This window comes from Bubalus kerabau, chromosome 2 (assembly GCF_029407905.1).
Source record: "Bubalus kerabau isolate K-KA32 ecotype Philippines breed swamp buffalo chromosome 2, PCC_UOA_SB_1v2, whole genome shotgun sequence".
In the NCBI taxonomy this organism is placed as follows: domain Eukaryota; kingdom Metazoa; phylum Chordata; class Mammalia; order Artiodactyla; family Bovidae; genus Bubalus; species Bubalus kerabau.
This window is the reverse complement of record NC_073625.1, coordinates 6,821,487-6,840,193: the sequence shown is the minus strand read 5'-3', so window position 1 is coordinate 6,840,193 and position 18,707 is coordinate 6,821,487. Positions and strand designations below refer to the sequence as shown.

At 46.2% G+C, this 18,707-nt stretch overlaps 1 protein-coding gene across 10 annotated transcripts in view; it reads left to right on the top strand.

Annotated features, from left to right (window-relative positions):
* The window catches only part of PSD3 (pleckstrin and Sec7 domain containing 3), a 616,838-nt gene that overhangs the window by 440,995 nt on the left and 157,136 nt on the right, over positions 1 to 18,707 (top strand). The window contains exon 1 of one of the 10 annotated variants that reach the window (XM_055566954.1): positions 15,353 to 15,511. The exons of the other annotated variants lie outside the window; for them this stretch is intronic. Coding sequence (XP_055422929.1) covers positions 15,353 to 15,511 — 159 coding nt within the window. Of the gene's footprint in view, positions 1 to 15,352; positions 15,512 to 18,707 lie in introns of those variants that run through there. 10 annotated transcript variants of the gene reach the window in all.

Sequence of the window (18,707 nt, the reverse complement as noted above, 5' to 3'; positions counted from 1 at the left end):
TGTCCTCAGACACAGGGGGCGGGAAAGACAGAAAAGAAAGAAGGAAAGAAAGGTGCATGCTAACATGTTGTCCTGAGGGCCGTTGGTCTTGAAGCCCAGCGGCCTAGAGGCTTGGCTTCTTTCCTGTTTATGCCCTTCTTTTGGTGTTGTGGAAATTATTCACACTTTAGCATACTTTAGGTTTTTGTTCTGTTTTCCTCTTAAATAAAAATGAAACTGCCTTTTCTGCATCATATTATGTATCTAATCTGTTTTTGTCTTTGTTTTTCGGCGAGGAAATGAGACTTTAACCATTCTTGTTTTATGAAATGGTTTCTTTAAGTCTTTATGCTCCAGTGTTCAAGTAATTTATGAACAGGTAATGGTGTCTAATGATAAAATTATCGGCCTGGAAGCTCTCATTCCGTCCTGCAGGACTCGGGACTGAATGACCACACTGTACTGCTTATGGCTGGCTCCCAGAGCACATTGATGATTCTCTCAACTGTTGCAGAAAGGTTTAAGATGACGCGTGTGGGATATAGCCTCTAGGCAATGTTCACACTGTTTCTGTGGTGTTTTATATCTAAAGGCTTGATCCAAAATAAAACACCATACTCTAGAAACTACACCATGTTTCCTATTATTAGTATAAATATATACTCTTTTGATGCCTCATTCATGAGAATAAAAAATAGGCATACTTCTAACAGCGTATGATGAATTCTTGGATTTTAGGTACCTTTTATATCTAATTAAATGCTTAAATTAAGAAGGGAAAGATGGAGAGTTGCTGCATTTTATATATATATATATATATTTTTTTTTTTTTTTTTTAAAGATATATATTATGTGTAATGTTAATAGGAAGCGCAAAAAGATGGTGGGGTTCAGGTCCCATTTCTCTAATTCTTGGCCTAGGAAATGAGGCAATTTTGACTCAAGCAAGATTCCATTAGGTGCCCTTGCAAATAATGAAGCCTCACAATATTACAAGTTTCCAGGAATTTGGTTGTTGATTAACTGCCTGCAGGGAAAATTTTATTCTTGGGAAGAAGTCTGAACGTTAACCATTTGCCAGTGGACTTAGTAAAGAAAGGAAAGAATTAAAGCAAAATCTATAGCTTGATTTTTAAGATCTGCTTATAATTTTGTCCAATCTGTAGTACTGGGAAAAACTTTAATTTAAATAATGGAAATAATATAAAATTCCACATATTGCTTTTCCCCTGTCTTACCGTACACCCACTCTGTATCTCAGTATACTTACCCAAAAGTTTATAATTAATTTACCTTTTACACCCTTTGAATTCCTTTTATTTTTCCCCTATCATCATATGTTGACCAGTAGTCTTGACACTACCTGAAATCTTTACCAGGAATTACATCTCAGCAAACACTTTCTGAGCAAACTCTGCTTCATAGAGAGTAATTGACCCAGTAAGTAGAAGATTTAGTCAGTTCACTACCTACAAAGCTACGATTTTTACCTCATACCGTGAATTATCACCAGGGACGTAAACTCAAGAGCCAAGCGTTGGGTCGTCCTTCTTCATGGTAAACACACTTGTGAGCCTGAGTGGGGCGCAGTTGCTGTAGTAAAGGACCCCAAGTTGACTGTGGCTCAGACACAGCTGAGATGGATTTCTCGCCTGGCCGGCTGTGTGAGGAAGACATGCCTGGTGAGCAGGTTGCGTCCTTCTCTGCAGAAATGTAGCAGCCTCTCTCCATGCTGTGCCTTCCTCATCCCCAGAGACATCTTTCTTGTTGTGTGTCTTGCTTGTAAAAGGAGGGGCAGGGGTTCTGAAGGACTTGCAGGAGGCTTGGATTCTGTCACTCACACTCTGATGGCAGGTGGGGCTGGGAACAATCTTTGCAAGATATCTTCCCGACAGCAACCCTGTACCTGGAGAAGAAGAGGGGTTTGGGTTGACAAAAGGATCTCTCTGTTGTTCCTTGAATCTTTTTATCCATTTCTTGATGAGCCCTTGTTTGAGTGAGGTTTTTGGCGGGGAAGGGGAATGGGGATCTTCAGAAGCTCACAGATGCCTTGGCTTTAATATAGACTTGCTGTCTTCATGAATGGTAATTTAAAATTTTAATATTTCTGCATATTTTCCAGAAAGAGAAAGTGCTATTTTTTTATTAAAACTTATATACTGTTCTTATTCTCACATATAAGAATCAACATAAAACCTTTCAACTCTAATGAAACAGGAAGGTGAGTTAGAAATCAGTGCATCCACTTCTGATAAAGAAGGCCCATGGTATGCCATCTGGGATGAAGCTTGTATGGTATATAGATGTACTAGTCTCGTGCTGCGCTGTAACAAAGTACCCTAATTCCAGTGTCTTAGGACAACACAATGTGGTAAGCCCTGCCTCTATCATTGCGTGTCCTCTGACTCCGACCTCCTAAATCTCTCATGTAAGAACGCTTGTCATTCCATTGTGCCTACCAGGATAATCCAGGCCAGTCTCCCCACCTCAAGATCCTTAACGTAATCACACCTTCAAAGTCCCTTTTCTTGTGTAAGGTAACATACTTGCAGTGTAAATTAACATCATCTAATACAGGGATTAGGATGGGAACTTTGGGGACCAATATTTAGTTTAACACTAATAGGTAAATAATGTGCAGCTTTTTCTCAGGAAAAAGCAGGACAACAAAGAAATGAATTTTGGGTTGCTTTTCAGAAGACAGCTTACTCATCAGACTCTGCCAGGCAGTCACAAAATGTTGATTCTGGAAGGAACAGTAGAGATTTCTCATGTAACATCCATCCCTCATAGGTGAGGATTGGAGGTCCGTAAAGAATGGAGATTTGCTGAAGGTTATTCAGCAAATATTCAGCAAAAAATTCAGCAAATCTGAAGGTTATTTAGATCTCAGAAACAGAGCTTTGGGGTATTCTGAGTATTTTAATATAAAGGAACAGAGAAGGGACCTTGTTTCTATTCTTGAAACTTGAAATGTCATTTAAGAAGTTTTTTTTTTTTTTTTTTAATAATACTAATACTCAGATGACAACGCATTCCCAAGTCTACTGATGGCAAAGACATGATGTCTTAGTCTATCATGGACCCCATCATACCTCAATAATATAAATAAAAGAAATATCTCTCTTGTTTAAATAGATCAGCAAGGAGACAGGCTTCAGGCTTGATATTTGAGAGAAGAGTGTTCATGGTGAGTCTTAGTATCAAGTACTTTTATTGTTGCCTAGAAAGAAGTGGGTCATATAATAAAAATACTGAAAACTCTCACCTCTTGTCATCAGCCCTGTGTTTCCTGCTCTTTCCCCTTTGACTGTGCTGAGCACTCAGTACGTGGCGAGGCTGAGTGCTCACCACATAATCTGAATGCTGAAATGCTGCCAGATTCCAAAGACTTGGTACACAAAGAGGATTTTAATTTATTACAAATTTTTGTATTGATTATATGTTAAAATGATGATGTTTTAGATAATGTCAGGTTAAGTAAAATATATTATTAAAGTTAATTTCACCTATTTTCTTTTTACCCATTTTAATAAGGTTACTAGAAAGTAGTAAATTATATATGTGCCTTTCATTGTATTTCTATTGAACAGGACGGCCCTGAACTTTCCCATGTAACTAATGATGGTGTGACTTGAGACTGAACAGCTCCCCTTTATCCTGATCAGAATGAGTAAAAGTGGCACAGCCAGATTTTTCAGAGCTCGCTCAATAAAAATAAAATATTTCTTATTTAATCTTACACTCAAAACCAGTAGACTCACCATGACTTGGTGAGTGAGCGTGATGCTGTGTTACTATAATATAGTAAAACCTTGATAATTCTGGGGGGAAATTACCATTAGGACTTGACTCAAAGAAGGCTTTAAAAGAAATGTGCATCTCTTTGCTTCTAGGAATGTATAAAAATACAAGCTCAGCTCAGGACACACAGAGTGACAGTAAAAACATAGTTTGTAGGAAACTCAGTAGATTCAGCAGTGACTTCAGTTCCTGATTTCAGCTGAATGACTTTAGGCAATTCAGCTAACTCCTCTGAAACCCGTCTCTACAATGAGATTGACAGTATCTATCTGACAGGACTTATCCTAAGGATTATACGCGATGGTGTAAGTGAAGTGAGGGCCAAGGTCAAGATCCCTGGGCAGCAAACTCTGAGTCAAATATTAACTTGTAGGAAATTTAGTGGGGAGTGACCTGCAGATCATGCCAGGGAGGGGTAGGGAGCACTGTGGAAGAGAGAGGGAAAGAAGTTGGGCTCTGATGAAATCCTGATGGAGGCCTCCGTTGACCTTCTCAGAGGCCTGAAGTGGAGCGGTGTCCCTGCAGAGCTGTCCTGCAGGGCCTGAGGGAGCAGGCGGCTTCCCTCAGCTCTGGGCGGCTCCCCTCAGCTCTGGGCGGCTCCCCTCAGCTCTGGGCCGCTCCCCTCAGCTCTGGGCAGGTCCCCTCAGCTCTGGGCAGCTCTCCTCAGCTCTGGGCAGCTCTCCTCAGCTCTGGGCAGCCCTCCTCAGCTCTGGGCAGCCCTCCTCAGCTCTGGGCAGCCCTCCGAGGGGCCGACAGGCGAGGCCAACGTGTCCTTCCCTCCTGAGGGGCCAGCGGGGCGGCCCAACACAGTGTCCACCCGGGCCGTTCCCTGCCCTTTCCCTCGCAATAGGAAGACATGCTGTTGTGTTGCACGACGTCATCATAAGTAATTTAGCCATTTGAATGGTTTCCCATGCTCTCCTGTTACAAACAATGGCAGATTTTGAACTCATCTCCTGGAGCATATATATATATACACACAAGAGAACTGCCAGGTCACGTGACAAACTCTACTCTGCAAGATAATGCCAGATTGTTTTTCAGGGCATTTAGATAGACAAAGAGCATAGCAGGTGAGAATGGACCCCAGGAAGTTTTAATGGCCCTGTTACATTCTGTTTTACATATTGGGGGTGAGGATTTGAAAGGTGTTTATTTTTTATTATTATTAGTTTAATTAATATACTAATTAGTATGATTAGCTAATTAGCATAACCATTGCTTTTATATTATTTTGTACATCAATTAGTCCTTAGTAAAAATACACCTTAGGAGAGAATAGACAGAAGGTGCCTTGCCTACTAGGTCTGTGAAATCAATCCCTCAGGGTTTTTTCCTAAAGTATGTGGAAGAGGACTAAGAGTGTGTTTTTAAGTTGTTTGGCGTCTTACCTAGTTGTGTTTCTACCCTATTAGGACGGGAGTTGTGAAAGATGCTGCTAACCTCTTTCTTTCTCACCTCAGACTTGCGCTTTCCTGGGGCTGTCAGGCACCCAGGCTGTGTGTCTGCACTTCCTCTGAGAGACAGTAGGTTTCCTTCAGATTCTCAACCCAGGTTGGGGTCTCAGTCTCACTGTCACGCTGACTCTTGTCAGCCCTTGGTTGCTGCTCTTCTTTGTAAGGAGGTATCTTCCTTCTGCTAGAGATTTTTAGTCTTCTTGGGGTGGTTTTGTCCTTGGAGAACTTGAGAATTGCACAGCCTAGCTCTGATCCCTTTTGAATGCTATTTGTCTTAGATTCTGTTAGATTTCCATTTATTGGTTACTCTTACATAAAAATGTGTGCTGGACTGTTTTTAACATCCCAGAGATAGTAGCATTTTTATGGGGGATGCTATAAATTTCTAGCACATACTTGACCAGCACTAAAGACCCCCCTGAATGAGCATGGCTATGTTGAAAACCATTTCATTTATCAGAATAATTTTAATTTATTATCTAAGAAATAAAAGATTTCATCTAGAGGAGGGACCTCACTGTTGAGTTAGAGTTCTGTAGAATGTTTCCTCCAGAGACTTGGGGGGCAGTATGGTGGAGTGATCAGAGCAGATGTGGGAAGTAGAGGTGGGTTGGGAGCAGCAGAGAGATGTTTAAGGCACAGGAAACATGAAATATTGGTGACCATTTACTATTCGGTGGCTCGGGCTTAAATAGGAACCAGGATCTTCTTAATCTTTGTTACTGAAGCGAAGCTCCAGTTGAGCTCTTTTATTGTTCATTTCGTGAAACTTGGGCAGGAGGATCTGGATCTAGCTTTACTCCCCAAGTATCACGAATATGCCACTTATACGTCAGATGCTGTGCTAAGTGCTTCATCTGTGTTTCTTTTCCACCATCACCAATAATGTCATTTCTTACGGCTGGGATTCTCGGCTACAGAATAAATGGAAACTGACACTGGATACCTGAAGGGTAAAAGGAATCTCCTGGGAAGTCATCAGGTAGCTCACAAACTGGAGCGGGGAGGCTATCTGAGAACCATAGTGGGACGGTAGGGTCCCACCAAGGAGGGCTGACTGCATAGGAAATGCCAAGCGGCTTCCGTGGGAAAGGGGAGGGCACCACCACAGCTGCCACCACTTCTGCAGCATGGGTGCTCTGACCCTGTGTCTCTGTCACTCCCTTGGGAGCATCAAGTGGCCGAGCTCAGGTCCCATGGCCCCTGGTGCAAACTTACAGAGACCAGGACGATTGGTCCCCTCTCTGGCACATGGTGGGATTTCCCCTCAAATAGGAAGTTGTTTTTAGTGAATAACCTGAAATCAACAAATGGCCACTGAGTCATGTTTTCCCCATTTTTCCTTGAGATCTGGAAAATTTAAGGAACTTACGCAGAGGCGTATGTTCAGTCAGGGACAAAGCCAGGATGTGAACGCAGTCTGCTTGGCTCAGAACCGCAGCACTTTGCTGCCACTTCAGCGCTGTTAACCTTGGAGAAGCTGCTGCTACAGGCTCGGCCACCCTGGAATTTGGAGGAGGCAGAGAGTGTTAAGTACAAATCTACTGGGCTTGTTTGTTTAGTTTTTTTTTTGTTTGTTTGTTTTTTTAAGGTTGCACATTTCCAGCTGATCTGGTTCCATAGAAACCATGCAGATGTTACTAAGGACTCCTTTGGGGGTGTGGCGATAATATAACCAGCAGCTTAGGGACACTGTGTTTGAAACAGTCCTGTATCTTCCCAATGTCAGAAAGTCTGACTCAGTTTGCAAAGCTACTCGTTTGATACCCTATGGTGTGGATAGTCCAGCCTGTGCCCATTTTAGAATGGACCAGACTCCTGAATGTGCTCCAAGATTTTTCTAAATCCTTCAGGAGTTCACTTGAGGGTAAGCTGCTGTCACTCCAGACTCCTCCCTAGACTTTCTGTTCCTGGAAATGTCCTTCTGAAGCCCTGGAGTACAGGTTTGGTCTTACAGGGATTTACATGGTTCCTTTCTGTGTTACTTTTTTTTTTTTTTCCTTTGGTTAGAATTCCAGAAAGACCTTGCTGATTGAGAAGTTTAAAATAATATTCATGTGGAATGGGCAGTTTGGTGTACTGTTATTTCAAGAATGAAAGGCAGTGATGAGTTTGGAAACACAAGCAAAAATGTCCCCGAATGAGCCCACTCCCCTTGTGATGCACACAACCGCCGTGGCGCTGCGAGGCTGCGTGTGCTGGTACCCTGGCCCCTCCTGAGCACCCTGCAGGCCACGGCCCCGTGTGGTTCCCGCGTTGCTCAGGGAAGCCTGCCTCCTTCACTCCTGATGACCTGCCTGAACCTGTGGAGACGCGCCGTCCGTCACGCCGGCACATCACCATTTTGCATTTGCTCGTGTGATTATTTGATTATTTTTGAGAATGATTCTTTGGTTGCTGTCTATCTCAGTGTAAGCCCAGTGGGAGGAGGGATCCATCTGGTTTGGTTTAACATTGTATTTCTAGTGCCTGACATCAGAAATGAGGGAAATCATAGTGGTAAACGGACTTAAACGGGTGTTTTGTCTTCTGCACTATAGAGCTTACAGTACTCCCGTGTAACACCAAGCGGGGACCATTTTTGGTGAAATTAAATATGATTTGAAATTATTAAAGACTGATAGACACCGAGAAGTGACCCAGACTACTAAGTGAACTAATCAGAGAAATGGAAAATGAAAATTTGTGGGTTTACAGAACTTGCTGATAAATGAGAGTGAGGCAGCAAAAACTGATGCTCTCTCTGCTCCTATCATTTTAGGGGATTTTTGGAAAAGAATGCAAGTAGAGTTATGTACTGTGATTGGCTTTGTTTCTTACTTAGAGAATAATTTGGTTCTTACTTAGAGAATAACTTGTCATTGGTGTGAAGCTCCACAAGGGCAGCGATGTCTGATCTTTTATTTCCTTCTGGACACTGTGCCTGGCCTGCCTTAGGCACTTGGGGGATATTTGTTGAATTGACACAAAATGTTATTAAGAGATTATTATGGGCAAGTTTATTGGATTGGCTTCTGGAACAGCATATCTTCTCAGCACTGACCGTTGCATCGATTGGTTTACTCACTAGTGTCGGTTTGCAGACTGGCCCCATATGAGGAGGACGAGGAGAGACTGAAGGAAGAGGCAGCCACCGCAGGCTGGTAGGGGCTGGTTTAGTACGCAGGGAACTTACCAGGCTTGTCTCGAGTGGCCGAGAGACAAGCCGATCTCTGCACCTGGCTTCAGGATCTTAAAGCTTATAAGGAGACCTACCTGAGTTTTTCAGGCAGGCCGTCCAGATGGTCCCAACACCACCTGTCTCACAGCCATGTCCTGGGGCAGCTCCTAGTGTGGGGAAGGCACATTTCGAGGACCTGGGAGGGTGAGGAGTCGCTGATCGCCTGGGTCCAGCCCCAGGGTCAGCCAGTAGACATGTGCTTTTGATGACATCCTCCAGCAACTAGAAGAACAGCTCCGGGGGCTCTGAACTGATACCACTTCTGTGCCTGCATTTCATATGTACTTTGAGTTGGAATAAAGACCTCCGTTCCAAGGATTTAGTGTCTTAGTTACATACGGTAGATTTCTGCCCCCCCAGAAGGTCTAGTGGCTTTAAGACAAAGTGCTGTGTTTCTTTTCCCTTTGATAGCTTGAAAAGGTCTGAGCTGAATGTGGCAGCGTCAGCTACACAGAATTATGTCTTATGAACACAAGGTTGCAGCTTTCCATCTTTGTTTTCCTGGGCTTCTAAATAGGAAGTGTAATAGACGACTCTTGTCTAAATGTCTTACGTGACATAAACCAAATGGCTTTGGTTTATGAGGGATAAATAATGTTTTTTTTCAAGGTTGGAACTGTTTCATGCCTACAGAGTGTTTTCTTCCCCACCTGGCAAGAATGTTATTTAATTTTAAAGGTAAGAAGTTTCTATTTAAAGACTTTCCCCCATCCAGTTGCTTTGTATGTTCAAAGAACAGATGGAACTAAAGCCTGTGAATATACAGGCCAGGCTGAGGGCCGCTGGAAGGAGGCAGCTGTCCTTGAGGGTAAACAAGTCAGAGGTACTTTGACCTCTGGCTGCCCATCCCCAAAGACAGCAATTGTTCATTAAGTTCGGGCTTGGTTAACTTTCCAGATAATGACTTCTGAATGAAGGAAATCTTTAGCCCCGCTACTGGACAGAACTTTTCACTTTTGTGTCCACCTGAAATGGGAAGGTAAGCACTCGTCACGCCTCTATGAAAAGAGTCAGCGGGTAAAAGGAAGGGGCTATGAAGCCAGCTCCTCAGGCTGGGATTGCAGGACGGAGGGGCCCTAGGGCAGGTCCAGTGTGTGTTCTGAGGGACACGATCTGTTCTGGTCGGGGGGCAGTCTGTGAGGTGTGTCTGGTCTGCTAAGGCAGTAGATTGGTGACACGTGGCAACGGGGTTTAGGCTCAGGCTGAGCATGGGTGGGGGACAGGGGAGGCTGCCTGAGGCCTCCTGTGGCCGGACCATACGCCTCAGCATCCGATCCTGCCTTGGAGCGCTGGAAGCCTGCCTCCTCTGCTGGGTTCAGAATTGGTCCTCAGACTGGAGGAGGATCAGCTGGAAAGCCTGGAGAAATAAAGCAGGGAGTAAATTTTTATCTAATCTATTTCTGTTTACTGTTGGAAACCATTTGTTGTGGGCATGTACTCTCAGTGGCTAGGGTATGATACCGTTCTCCGCAGGGTTCCCTAGCTTGGTGGTCATGTTGCTGAATGGGAAGGAACAGGACCCAAGGATGGCAGGATGCCTCACTTCTGCCACGTCATGGGCAGGAAACTTCCACACGTATTCCAGAGCCAGGGTGAGCTCCTGAGCTGCTGGGAGAGTTGATTTTTCAAGCCTCCTCTCTGTACTTATTCCATGAGTGGGCCGACCTCCATTCACTTCTAGAGTCAGTCTCCTCATACTGGATTTCCCATTTCAAGGTGACCATTTTAAGCCTTATGGCAGTGTGAAAAGATGTGTGGCTGTGGAATGTTTAGTATCAAGAAGCAGATGGCACAGGAGGAAAGCAGCTCCTTTGGACAGAAGTCTCAGTTCTGTTACTTAGTTACGACGCCCCAGACAGGCCAACTTGATGTTTCCTGGGTCTCAGGAATCTCCATCTATAAAACAAAGAGGCTGAAGGGGATCATTTCTAAGGTTCCTTCCAGCTCTCCCAGTGACATGATGTGCACATGAATAGCCCAGAAAAGAAATCATTTGTCAGCACCTTCCCCAGGGACGGGGGAGCCTGGTGGGCTGCCGTCTATGGGGTCGTGCAGAGTCAGGCACGACTGAAGTGACTTAGCATAGCATAGCATAGCATAGCATCGTGATGGTAGCACCGGCCTCTTGAAGACGTTGGACCCTGGGACCCTGACTCCCAGATCGGGGCTCCACCCTTTACTCTGCTCGGAACAGGCCAGTGTGATCTGAAGAACCCGGGAGAGCCCAGAGACCCTATCACATACATCACCCTGTTCAGAAAACAAGCCCAAGCCGGTTTCCTTTTGTACCCCACCTCTCTTCCCTCCCCAGCGCTCTGTGGGCTGAGGACAGTTGGGATGCAGGATTCTTGGCCACTTTGGCTTCTCTCCAGAGGCCGATGCGCCTTCCTCTTTATGAAAACATTAGTGAAGCCTTTTCCACTAATGTTTTCATAAAGAGGAAGGCGCATCGGCCTCCTGCCAGTGCCGTTGTCCTGTCTGCCTCATCGGAGGTCTCCAAGCCCTCGGCTCACTGACACCCGAAGGTGCTCGCCGTTGTGCTTATGGTGGTAGAATTTCGCATCGCCCCTGCCTCGCGCCCCCAGCCGCGCGCGCTGTATGCTAGGGGCCTGGTAGCCTCGGTGCTGACTACAGCCCGGTGCCTGGTGCCCAGCAGGCACAGGTGAGCGATCTCTTATTGTTGTCGTCCTTTAGTCGCCTCAGTCGTGTCTGACTCCTTGAGACCCCTATGGACTATAGCCCGACAGGCTCCTCTGTCGATGGGGTTTCCCAGGCCAGAATACTGGAGTGGGTTGCCATTTCCTCCTCCAGGGGATCTTCCCAATCCAGGGATCGAACCTGCGTCTCCGGCTCTGCAGATTCTTTATACCACTGAGCCACCTGGAAAACCTGAAGCAATGTATTAAATGGAGTTAAATTCTTGGGGGCTCTGCCTTTTAAGAGGTTTAGAGCTTTTCTGTTGACCCTTAACTGAGACACTTTTTAGAAGCCTGTTAGGACTTACGTACCAAACGGTGTCTTCGGTCAGAGAAAACCTCAGAAGATGAAGTATGGATTCCCAGCCTTCCAGTTAATGGGCGTAATTAAATCTCTCCTACAATTTCTATTTGGTGTGGAAGTCACCTTTATTTTCTGCTAGAGCTTTTATGAAAAGCTCTTTTGTACTTTATTAGCAGCTGCTGCTCTCCAGGAGGCCTGCCTCTGTTTCATGGCAGGCAGGCTCCTTGAGAGGCTGGCTGATGTCTAAAAACAGTCAAGCCTTCTCAGAGCAGGATGGTCAGGACAAGGCCAGAGTTAAATACTGAATCTAGTTGTGAACCCCGTGTGTGCCCAGCACAACTGTGGGTGATGTAACTGTGAGGGGAGGAAAAGTAGACTTGTTCGGAAAACAATTGGAAAACCACGTCGTTTAAATGGTATTCACAATGTGCTACAGTACATGCTCACTGTGTCCTTATTTATGGAGCAAAGACTGCAAGCTAAGTGCCCATCCGATGCATCTGCTGGAATACGGTGCAGCTCGGAATCAGGGTGAGGCAGGATTTTGTGTGCTAAAGCAGAATGTTTTTTGATGACCGGAAGAGACAAGAAACAATATTATATCATGCTTTCATCCATATCTGTAGCCCGTAAGAAGAGAAAGGATGCAGGCACACCCTCCACATGCACAGTGTACATGGATGAGTTATCTCGGAGAGGATGCATCCGAAACCGGCAACATGACTTGTTTCTGGGCAGAGGGACTGGGAGCTAGTGTGGGAAGGAAGCTTAAATTTCACTGCCTGCTCTATTTTACCTTTAAGCAAGAAATCTATTTGGCATCAACTGTATTCATTTTTCAGAAAATAAAAATTATGCTGAATTGTCTTAAAATGACATGAAATACAGTGGAGAAGGGAAACTTCCTGTGTGTTTAAGGAGTTTGTTCCACAAGTAGTCACGGAGCTCCTGCTCTCTGCAGATGCTGCTGTAGACGCTCTGATGGCAGGGATGCCCTGCCAACAGGAGATGGCAATCACGATGGATCATGACGGGGTGGAGGGCGAGTCTGTGTTAGTAGGGTGGCCAGAGAAAGTCCCTTGGAAAGGTAACGTTTGAGCTGAACTCCGAATGATGAGAGCCGGGATCGGGGTGCAGCAAGAGAGTGCTGGCGGGAGGACCCCTGTGGGGACCGTTCAGGGGAGCCTCGGCTGGTGGGCACGCGCATGCTGCGTGTGCGGGTCGAGTGGAGGCTGACATCTGCGGGGATGAGGACCCAGCCTGACTGAAGGGCTCCGTGGCGCTGGGCAGGAGCAGGCTGGAGTCCAGGTTGGCAGGTGGGGCTGAGGGCAGGGCTCCCGCCAGCTTGCACACACCCCTCACGTCTGCTGTCCTGAGGCTGTGGGGGCAGGCCTCTGTGCTCTGACTGTGTCCATGCAGAGACCGGTGGATGTACTGGGGGTGCAGGGAGGGCAGAGGAATGCTATTCTCTCCAGACTCAGTGAAAGCCTCCGCCAGGCTCCTCTGTCCACGGAATGCTCCAGGGGTTCTTCCCACTGCAAGGACCTGCTGGGTCTAAAAAGCAGCCCCAGTGTGAGGAAACGGCTTGGTCGTGGTGGGGTCTGCACTTACCTCCCAGGCCGAGTTCTCCCACCTGTGAGATGGGGGTTCTAGAGTCCCCACTAACCCAGCCCTCACGGAGTGGTCGAGAACCAAATCGAGGTAACACGTGCTGCCCCTGTAAAGCAGAAGGTGTTCGACAGGGGAGGGCAGTTACTAGGAATGACACTGCAGGAGTAAAAAGACCAGCTGGGCCCTCTTTGGATAAAGATGACATATTTGGGCTGAGATAGGATATTTCTGCCAAACTCCCCAGAAATCGGGTCGTATTATCACAGATTCCATTCCTGCCCATGCTAGCACATGGCTCTCATTGTTTTTATGTAACCTTTTCGGTGGAGCAAAGAAAATGAAGTTCATCGGGAGGCATGTTCTAACTCCTTATTATGCCGCCTGGCAAACACCCAGACCATGTGCTGCTCTTACATCCTGTTCCTTGTTCGCATTTGTGACACGCTGAAGCAGGGGCTTGTGTCTTCCACCAGTACTTCAGACTTATATTTTGGCTCTGCTGTTGGTTCCTCCGTGGGTTCCACCTCAAGGTTTTTTGTGTTAAACGGAGACATTGGTCTATAGAATCATCATGTGCTTAAGTTAGAATTTTGCATGTTCTAATCCAGCGACTTTATCATCACTTTTTATATCTTGGGAACATGCTTCATAAAGTATAAAGTCACTGCAGGATGTTTTTAATTTAAAGGATTCAGTAGCTTCAGATTACCTGGGAAGAGAGGAAAGTTTACCTTAAAGTAGCCAAAAATGATGTCATAGACTCTAAACTTGGTGTATTCCTGAAGGAGAGAAGAGCTCCACGATCTTCCAAAATCTGCTACCTTATTTTAGACCAGATTCTAGCAAGATTCTCTGATGTCTTTGTTTTGCGTGTTGCAGAGTTAAAGCATCACATGCTTCAGGGGTAGGAGATGGGGAGTGAGGAGGCCGGAGGGGGCGACAGGGAGCGCTGCCGTGGGGCTCGGTCCAGACAGCACCCTCCAGGCCCACTGCCAGCGGAGGCGGCGGCCCCCAGCGTGAGCACTGCTCAGGTGCCTCGGGGCTCTGCCACGAGCTGGACGAAATTTGTGTCCTGAGTCATCAAAGGAAAGATCAGACTTGAGGAGGGGGGTCGGTTGAGGCAGCACTGTCTTTCCAGATTGGCATTGTACAGACCGTAATAAAATGGCATTTATATTAACATTAGCACTGAGACCTCCTTTATATGGAGGCTTCTGTGGCCAACCCTCTTACCCATGGGATGTCAGATAAGTGAGTTGTTGCAGTCCTGAGTATTATACTCAAAACTTCACGTGTCAGAAACTAACATTCTCTTCTCTTCTGTTAGCTTTGGGGGTCTCTCACTCGGGGGGCTGCATGCATTCCTGTGCCAACAGCTTTTCTAGCTCTTGGGAAGGCCTCTTGCTTCTTATTGATAAGAGCTGGCTTTATCTGTCTCACCCTAAGCCATATTTAAAGCTAACCTGTGCGAACCAATTGATTTTTTTTAACTTTCCGGTCTGAGAGGGAGGTGGCATACCATCTTTATTCTGGCTTTCTTGTACGGGCTGACCACATTCTGGTTAAATGTCTGGCTGTAGTAGTAGTCTGAGGCTGTAAGAAACATTTAATTCTTCAGAAAGCAGTGCAGTTTGAGTTACTGTTAAACAGCGCATGGCTTGAAGGAGGGAAGAGAGGAAAAGCAATGTTTGTTGGGATGGCTTTGTGGCAGTCATCCTTGTCCTCGCCTAGAACTGACTGAGCCACTTGATGCCCAGCGTATTTTTCTTTTTTTCTTTCTGGAAATTCATCTCTGTTACCACCCCACATGGTGCCTCACATTACTCGAGACTTTGATTTGTGGTCTCTCTATTTTGTTGTTGACATTAATGAGCTTGCTGCACAATCGCAGGAGAAATAGCATTGCTATTTGGAATGTTAATGAATTGCTCGCCTGGCCAATTGCCATTTGTTCTAGTGTGTGAATATGAATGTGTGTGTGTGTGTGTGTGTGTGTGTGTGTGTGTAACGGGGAGAGACGAGTAGCGAGGCTGGGACTGCATTTTTTTTTTCCTGTTCGCAGCCAGTGACGTGAGCTGTGCCTGGAACAATCAGACCCGCTGCAAACAGGGTAGTTGAAGATGCTGGGGGAGGCAGCCTGGTGTTTCTTAGGCTGAGGCGATCTCGGCGCTCCGAGCTGCTCAGGCACGACCCGGCGGAGCTCCTCCAGCTTTCAGAGCCGTGCGGCAGCTGGAAAGTGCCTTTGTATTTCTCCAGACCCCTTCCCCAGGCAGCTTTCGACATGATTGGCGTGAACAGTGTTCAGAGTGCCAGCAAGGTGCGGGTGAGGACCTCGGGCTCTGTGAAATACTCCCGCGAGGATTCCATCCGGCGGCAGTCACACCGCTCAAAGTCCATGAAAATTTCCAACTCCTCAGAGTTTTCCGCCAAGGAGACCAAGGTAAAGACACACCGTGTTCAAGCGTGCGGACGGGTGCGTGTTAGGATAACGAGACCTGGTACGGTCTTTGCCAGCGTCTAGTGTGCCGTTGCAAACTGAGCAAGGAAGGCGCCTAAAATGGCTCTAGAATGATCAGGTGGGAGCAGGTGGGGGGCAGGTGTCTGGCATGAAGATGGGGACGTGGGTCAGTTTGGTGGAAGACAAGGGCAAAGCAGGGCTCAAAATGAAACGAGAGCGGGGAAGCGCTGGTCAGCAGATCGATCGTGGCTTCGTCTCAGAAAGGTTGCCTTGACAAATGACTTGTCGGTGCCGGGTATTTTTAGAGCATCAGGAAGACAGAGACAGCGTGTGTGATTTCATCGTTCAGACAGGTCCTCCTGCCCTCCCTCCCCCAGCTCCCCCCTGAGCGTGTGGAGGGCAGACCTGGTCCTCTTCTACTCCATCCTGAGCTCGCCCAGAGCCTCAGGTGTGTGTAATGGGGAGGAATGTCCTCTCCCATGTTCCTTAGACGCATGTATGCCGATGCTGGCTGCCATGAATCACTTGTCTTTTTGCGACTGTCTGTAAGATAACATCATCTCTGCTCGGCTGAGATGTGAAGGGGGTGATTACGTAGTGAGATGGGCTTTTACTACATGCAGTATATTCTTGAGAGTCTTCCCACCACCATCTGTGTGAGCAGGGTACTCAGAAACACTCCCACTCCACAGGTTTAAAAATGGAATCATGGAATCATGGGATTTCAGAACTCTGGCTGGAGCTGTAGATGGTTGTGTTGGGGACTCAGAGGTCTGAGGTGTGCAGGGGACGCTCAGGGCAGAGCTCAGTGTCGGTCTGCCCCCTCACAGTGCCTGCCAGCCCCTATCTGTGATGTTTACCTTCTGAAGGACTTTAACAGTAACGAGTTCCCCTCCCATATGGCCAGGATGGAGGGAGGGGGCGGAATACCTCATGCAACTTTAAAAAACATGTTGGCTTCTTAACGTCCCCCGCCTTAGATGGTGGCACAGTGGGCTTTAACCCCATGTATCATCAGGAGATTTTCTAATTAGAATGTCTTCAAATGTAGCTCTCCCCTCCTCCGTATCCTTTTAAAGCTCTAGCTTTGGGTAGCAATGTGTCTTCACCGTCGCGTTAATGTGACCGGTATGAGGATGTATTGGATTCCACTGGAGCTGTTAGGAAACCTCTTGTGGTGTGATGACTCCTGTTTCCTGCTGAGACAGACCTGGACAGCTTATTCTGCTGTTAAGTAACTTAATTTATGTGGGCAGGTATGTGATTCTTAACAAGGCTCTAAGACTGGCTTCTACTTGAGAGTGTTAAGAAGCACCTTTAGGTTTTAACATGGACATTACCTGCAGTATCAGACCATCGTCATCTGCCACCAGTCCCGGTGATAATGTAAGCATGGAGATACTAGTGTTTGCCCAGAACTCTGGTTGCGTGCTGTCGTGTTGGAGTCTGGCATACATGCCAAATGGAAGGACGTGCTATCCTCTCTGTATGTTGCACAGCACAGGTTCTCCTGTTTGATTTGATTCTAGGCAAGAGAAAGCCGAGCATTATTTTTTTTTTTGCGGGAGTGGGTATTGCAAGCATTTCAAGAAGTGAAGACTCTAAGAGAGATCTGGTAGAACTGTATACCATCACATGGTGCTTTGGAGATTATAGTCAAATTCATTTAAATTATGTTTTTTGAGGCATATGAAGTTCTGGAGAGTGCACTCAAGAATGTTCCCACTACCTCACAAGAGATATTTTTATAGCATTATGATTATGTAGTCTTTTAAAATTGAGTCCCAGAAGTAGGTGGTTAGAAAGTCATTAGAATGGGAAATTAGATAGATGAAACCTCATCTTTCTCTAGCCATGTTTTATTCCCTACGTGAAGCAAACTGAACGACACTATAGGCTTATACCCTAAGTACACTGAACCAGACTACATCACAGATGTGTATAAATACAGACCGGGATGAACTTCTGTCCACAGTGTACTCATTTCACTCCCAGGCTTAATAATCAGAATTCTCATCCACCTTGCCTTTTTTTTTTTTTTTTTAGCACTTAAAATCAAATCAGTGTTTCTTCCTGCTAATCATGTAAATAGCACCTTTTCATTATCTTGACTTCGTCCCCCAAAAGGCAAGATGTCTAATCTAATAATCAGAAGAAATACCAGCACCCCCTGAAAAGCAGCCTGTAAGGCACCATCAGCTTGTGCTGTGCTCCTGGGATTTACCTTTGTGTCTCTGGGACTCGGGCTATTTCTAGAATCGGTGCATCATTGTTGTCCCTGGTCAGAGAGTTGGAGCTCTAACATATTTGTTGAAAGCTTTAGAAAAATGTGTATGCATTGTGTGGAGAATGCATTCATTGAGCGTCCCGGCACAGTCCGGCCTGGAGCCTGTTTCTCCGGGAAGGACCTGTTAGGAGGCACTCGCGAGGCTCCAGGCCATGAGGAGGCAGCGCAGGCCTCCCAGCTGTCGGCCCAGCTGGTTGCTCCGCTTCTGACAGAAGTAATGTTTTGGAATTAATTTCTTAAAGGCAAATACTGCAGAATTTGGTGTGTGCCGTGAAAGATGATGCTGATGAAGCCTCCGCTCTGCCAGTTATTTCCACTTTTCCCCCTGGATCCAGTTAGACCTCAAATGGAAATTATTTCACTATTGCTTAGTCTTTAACTTGAATAAGTCAACCCTAGGGGTCGCTAAGAGTTGGACACGACTGAGCGACTTCACTTTCACTCTTCGCTTTCATGCATTGGAGAAGGAAACGGCAACCCACTCCAGTGTTCTTGCCTGGAGAATCCCAGGGACTGGGGAGCCTGGTGGGCTGCCATCTGTGGGGTCGCACAGAGTTGGACATGACTAAAGTGACTTAGCAGCAGCAGCAGCAGGCTTAAAACAGAAATCTGTAAAAGTTCATGCTAATATCACTTTTTTCCTTCCACGTCTCTTGCCAAACTATGCCATACATCACTGTGGCTGTGAGTGAATGTGACGTGCAAGGTTGAGCTCCTGAGGCATTCTTTGAGAAATAGTATGAGGCTGGAGATTAAAGCAGGAGTTCTCTGGTTGATTATCGCCTGGATTCAAACGAATTGTTTAAAGCTATTCAATAGTACGGCAAAGAAATAAACTTCTCCAAGAGTGAAACTGCAGAGTAAAGCCCCTAGTTCTTTGGGTGGTGCCAG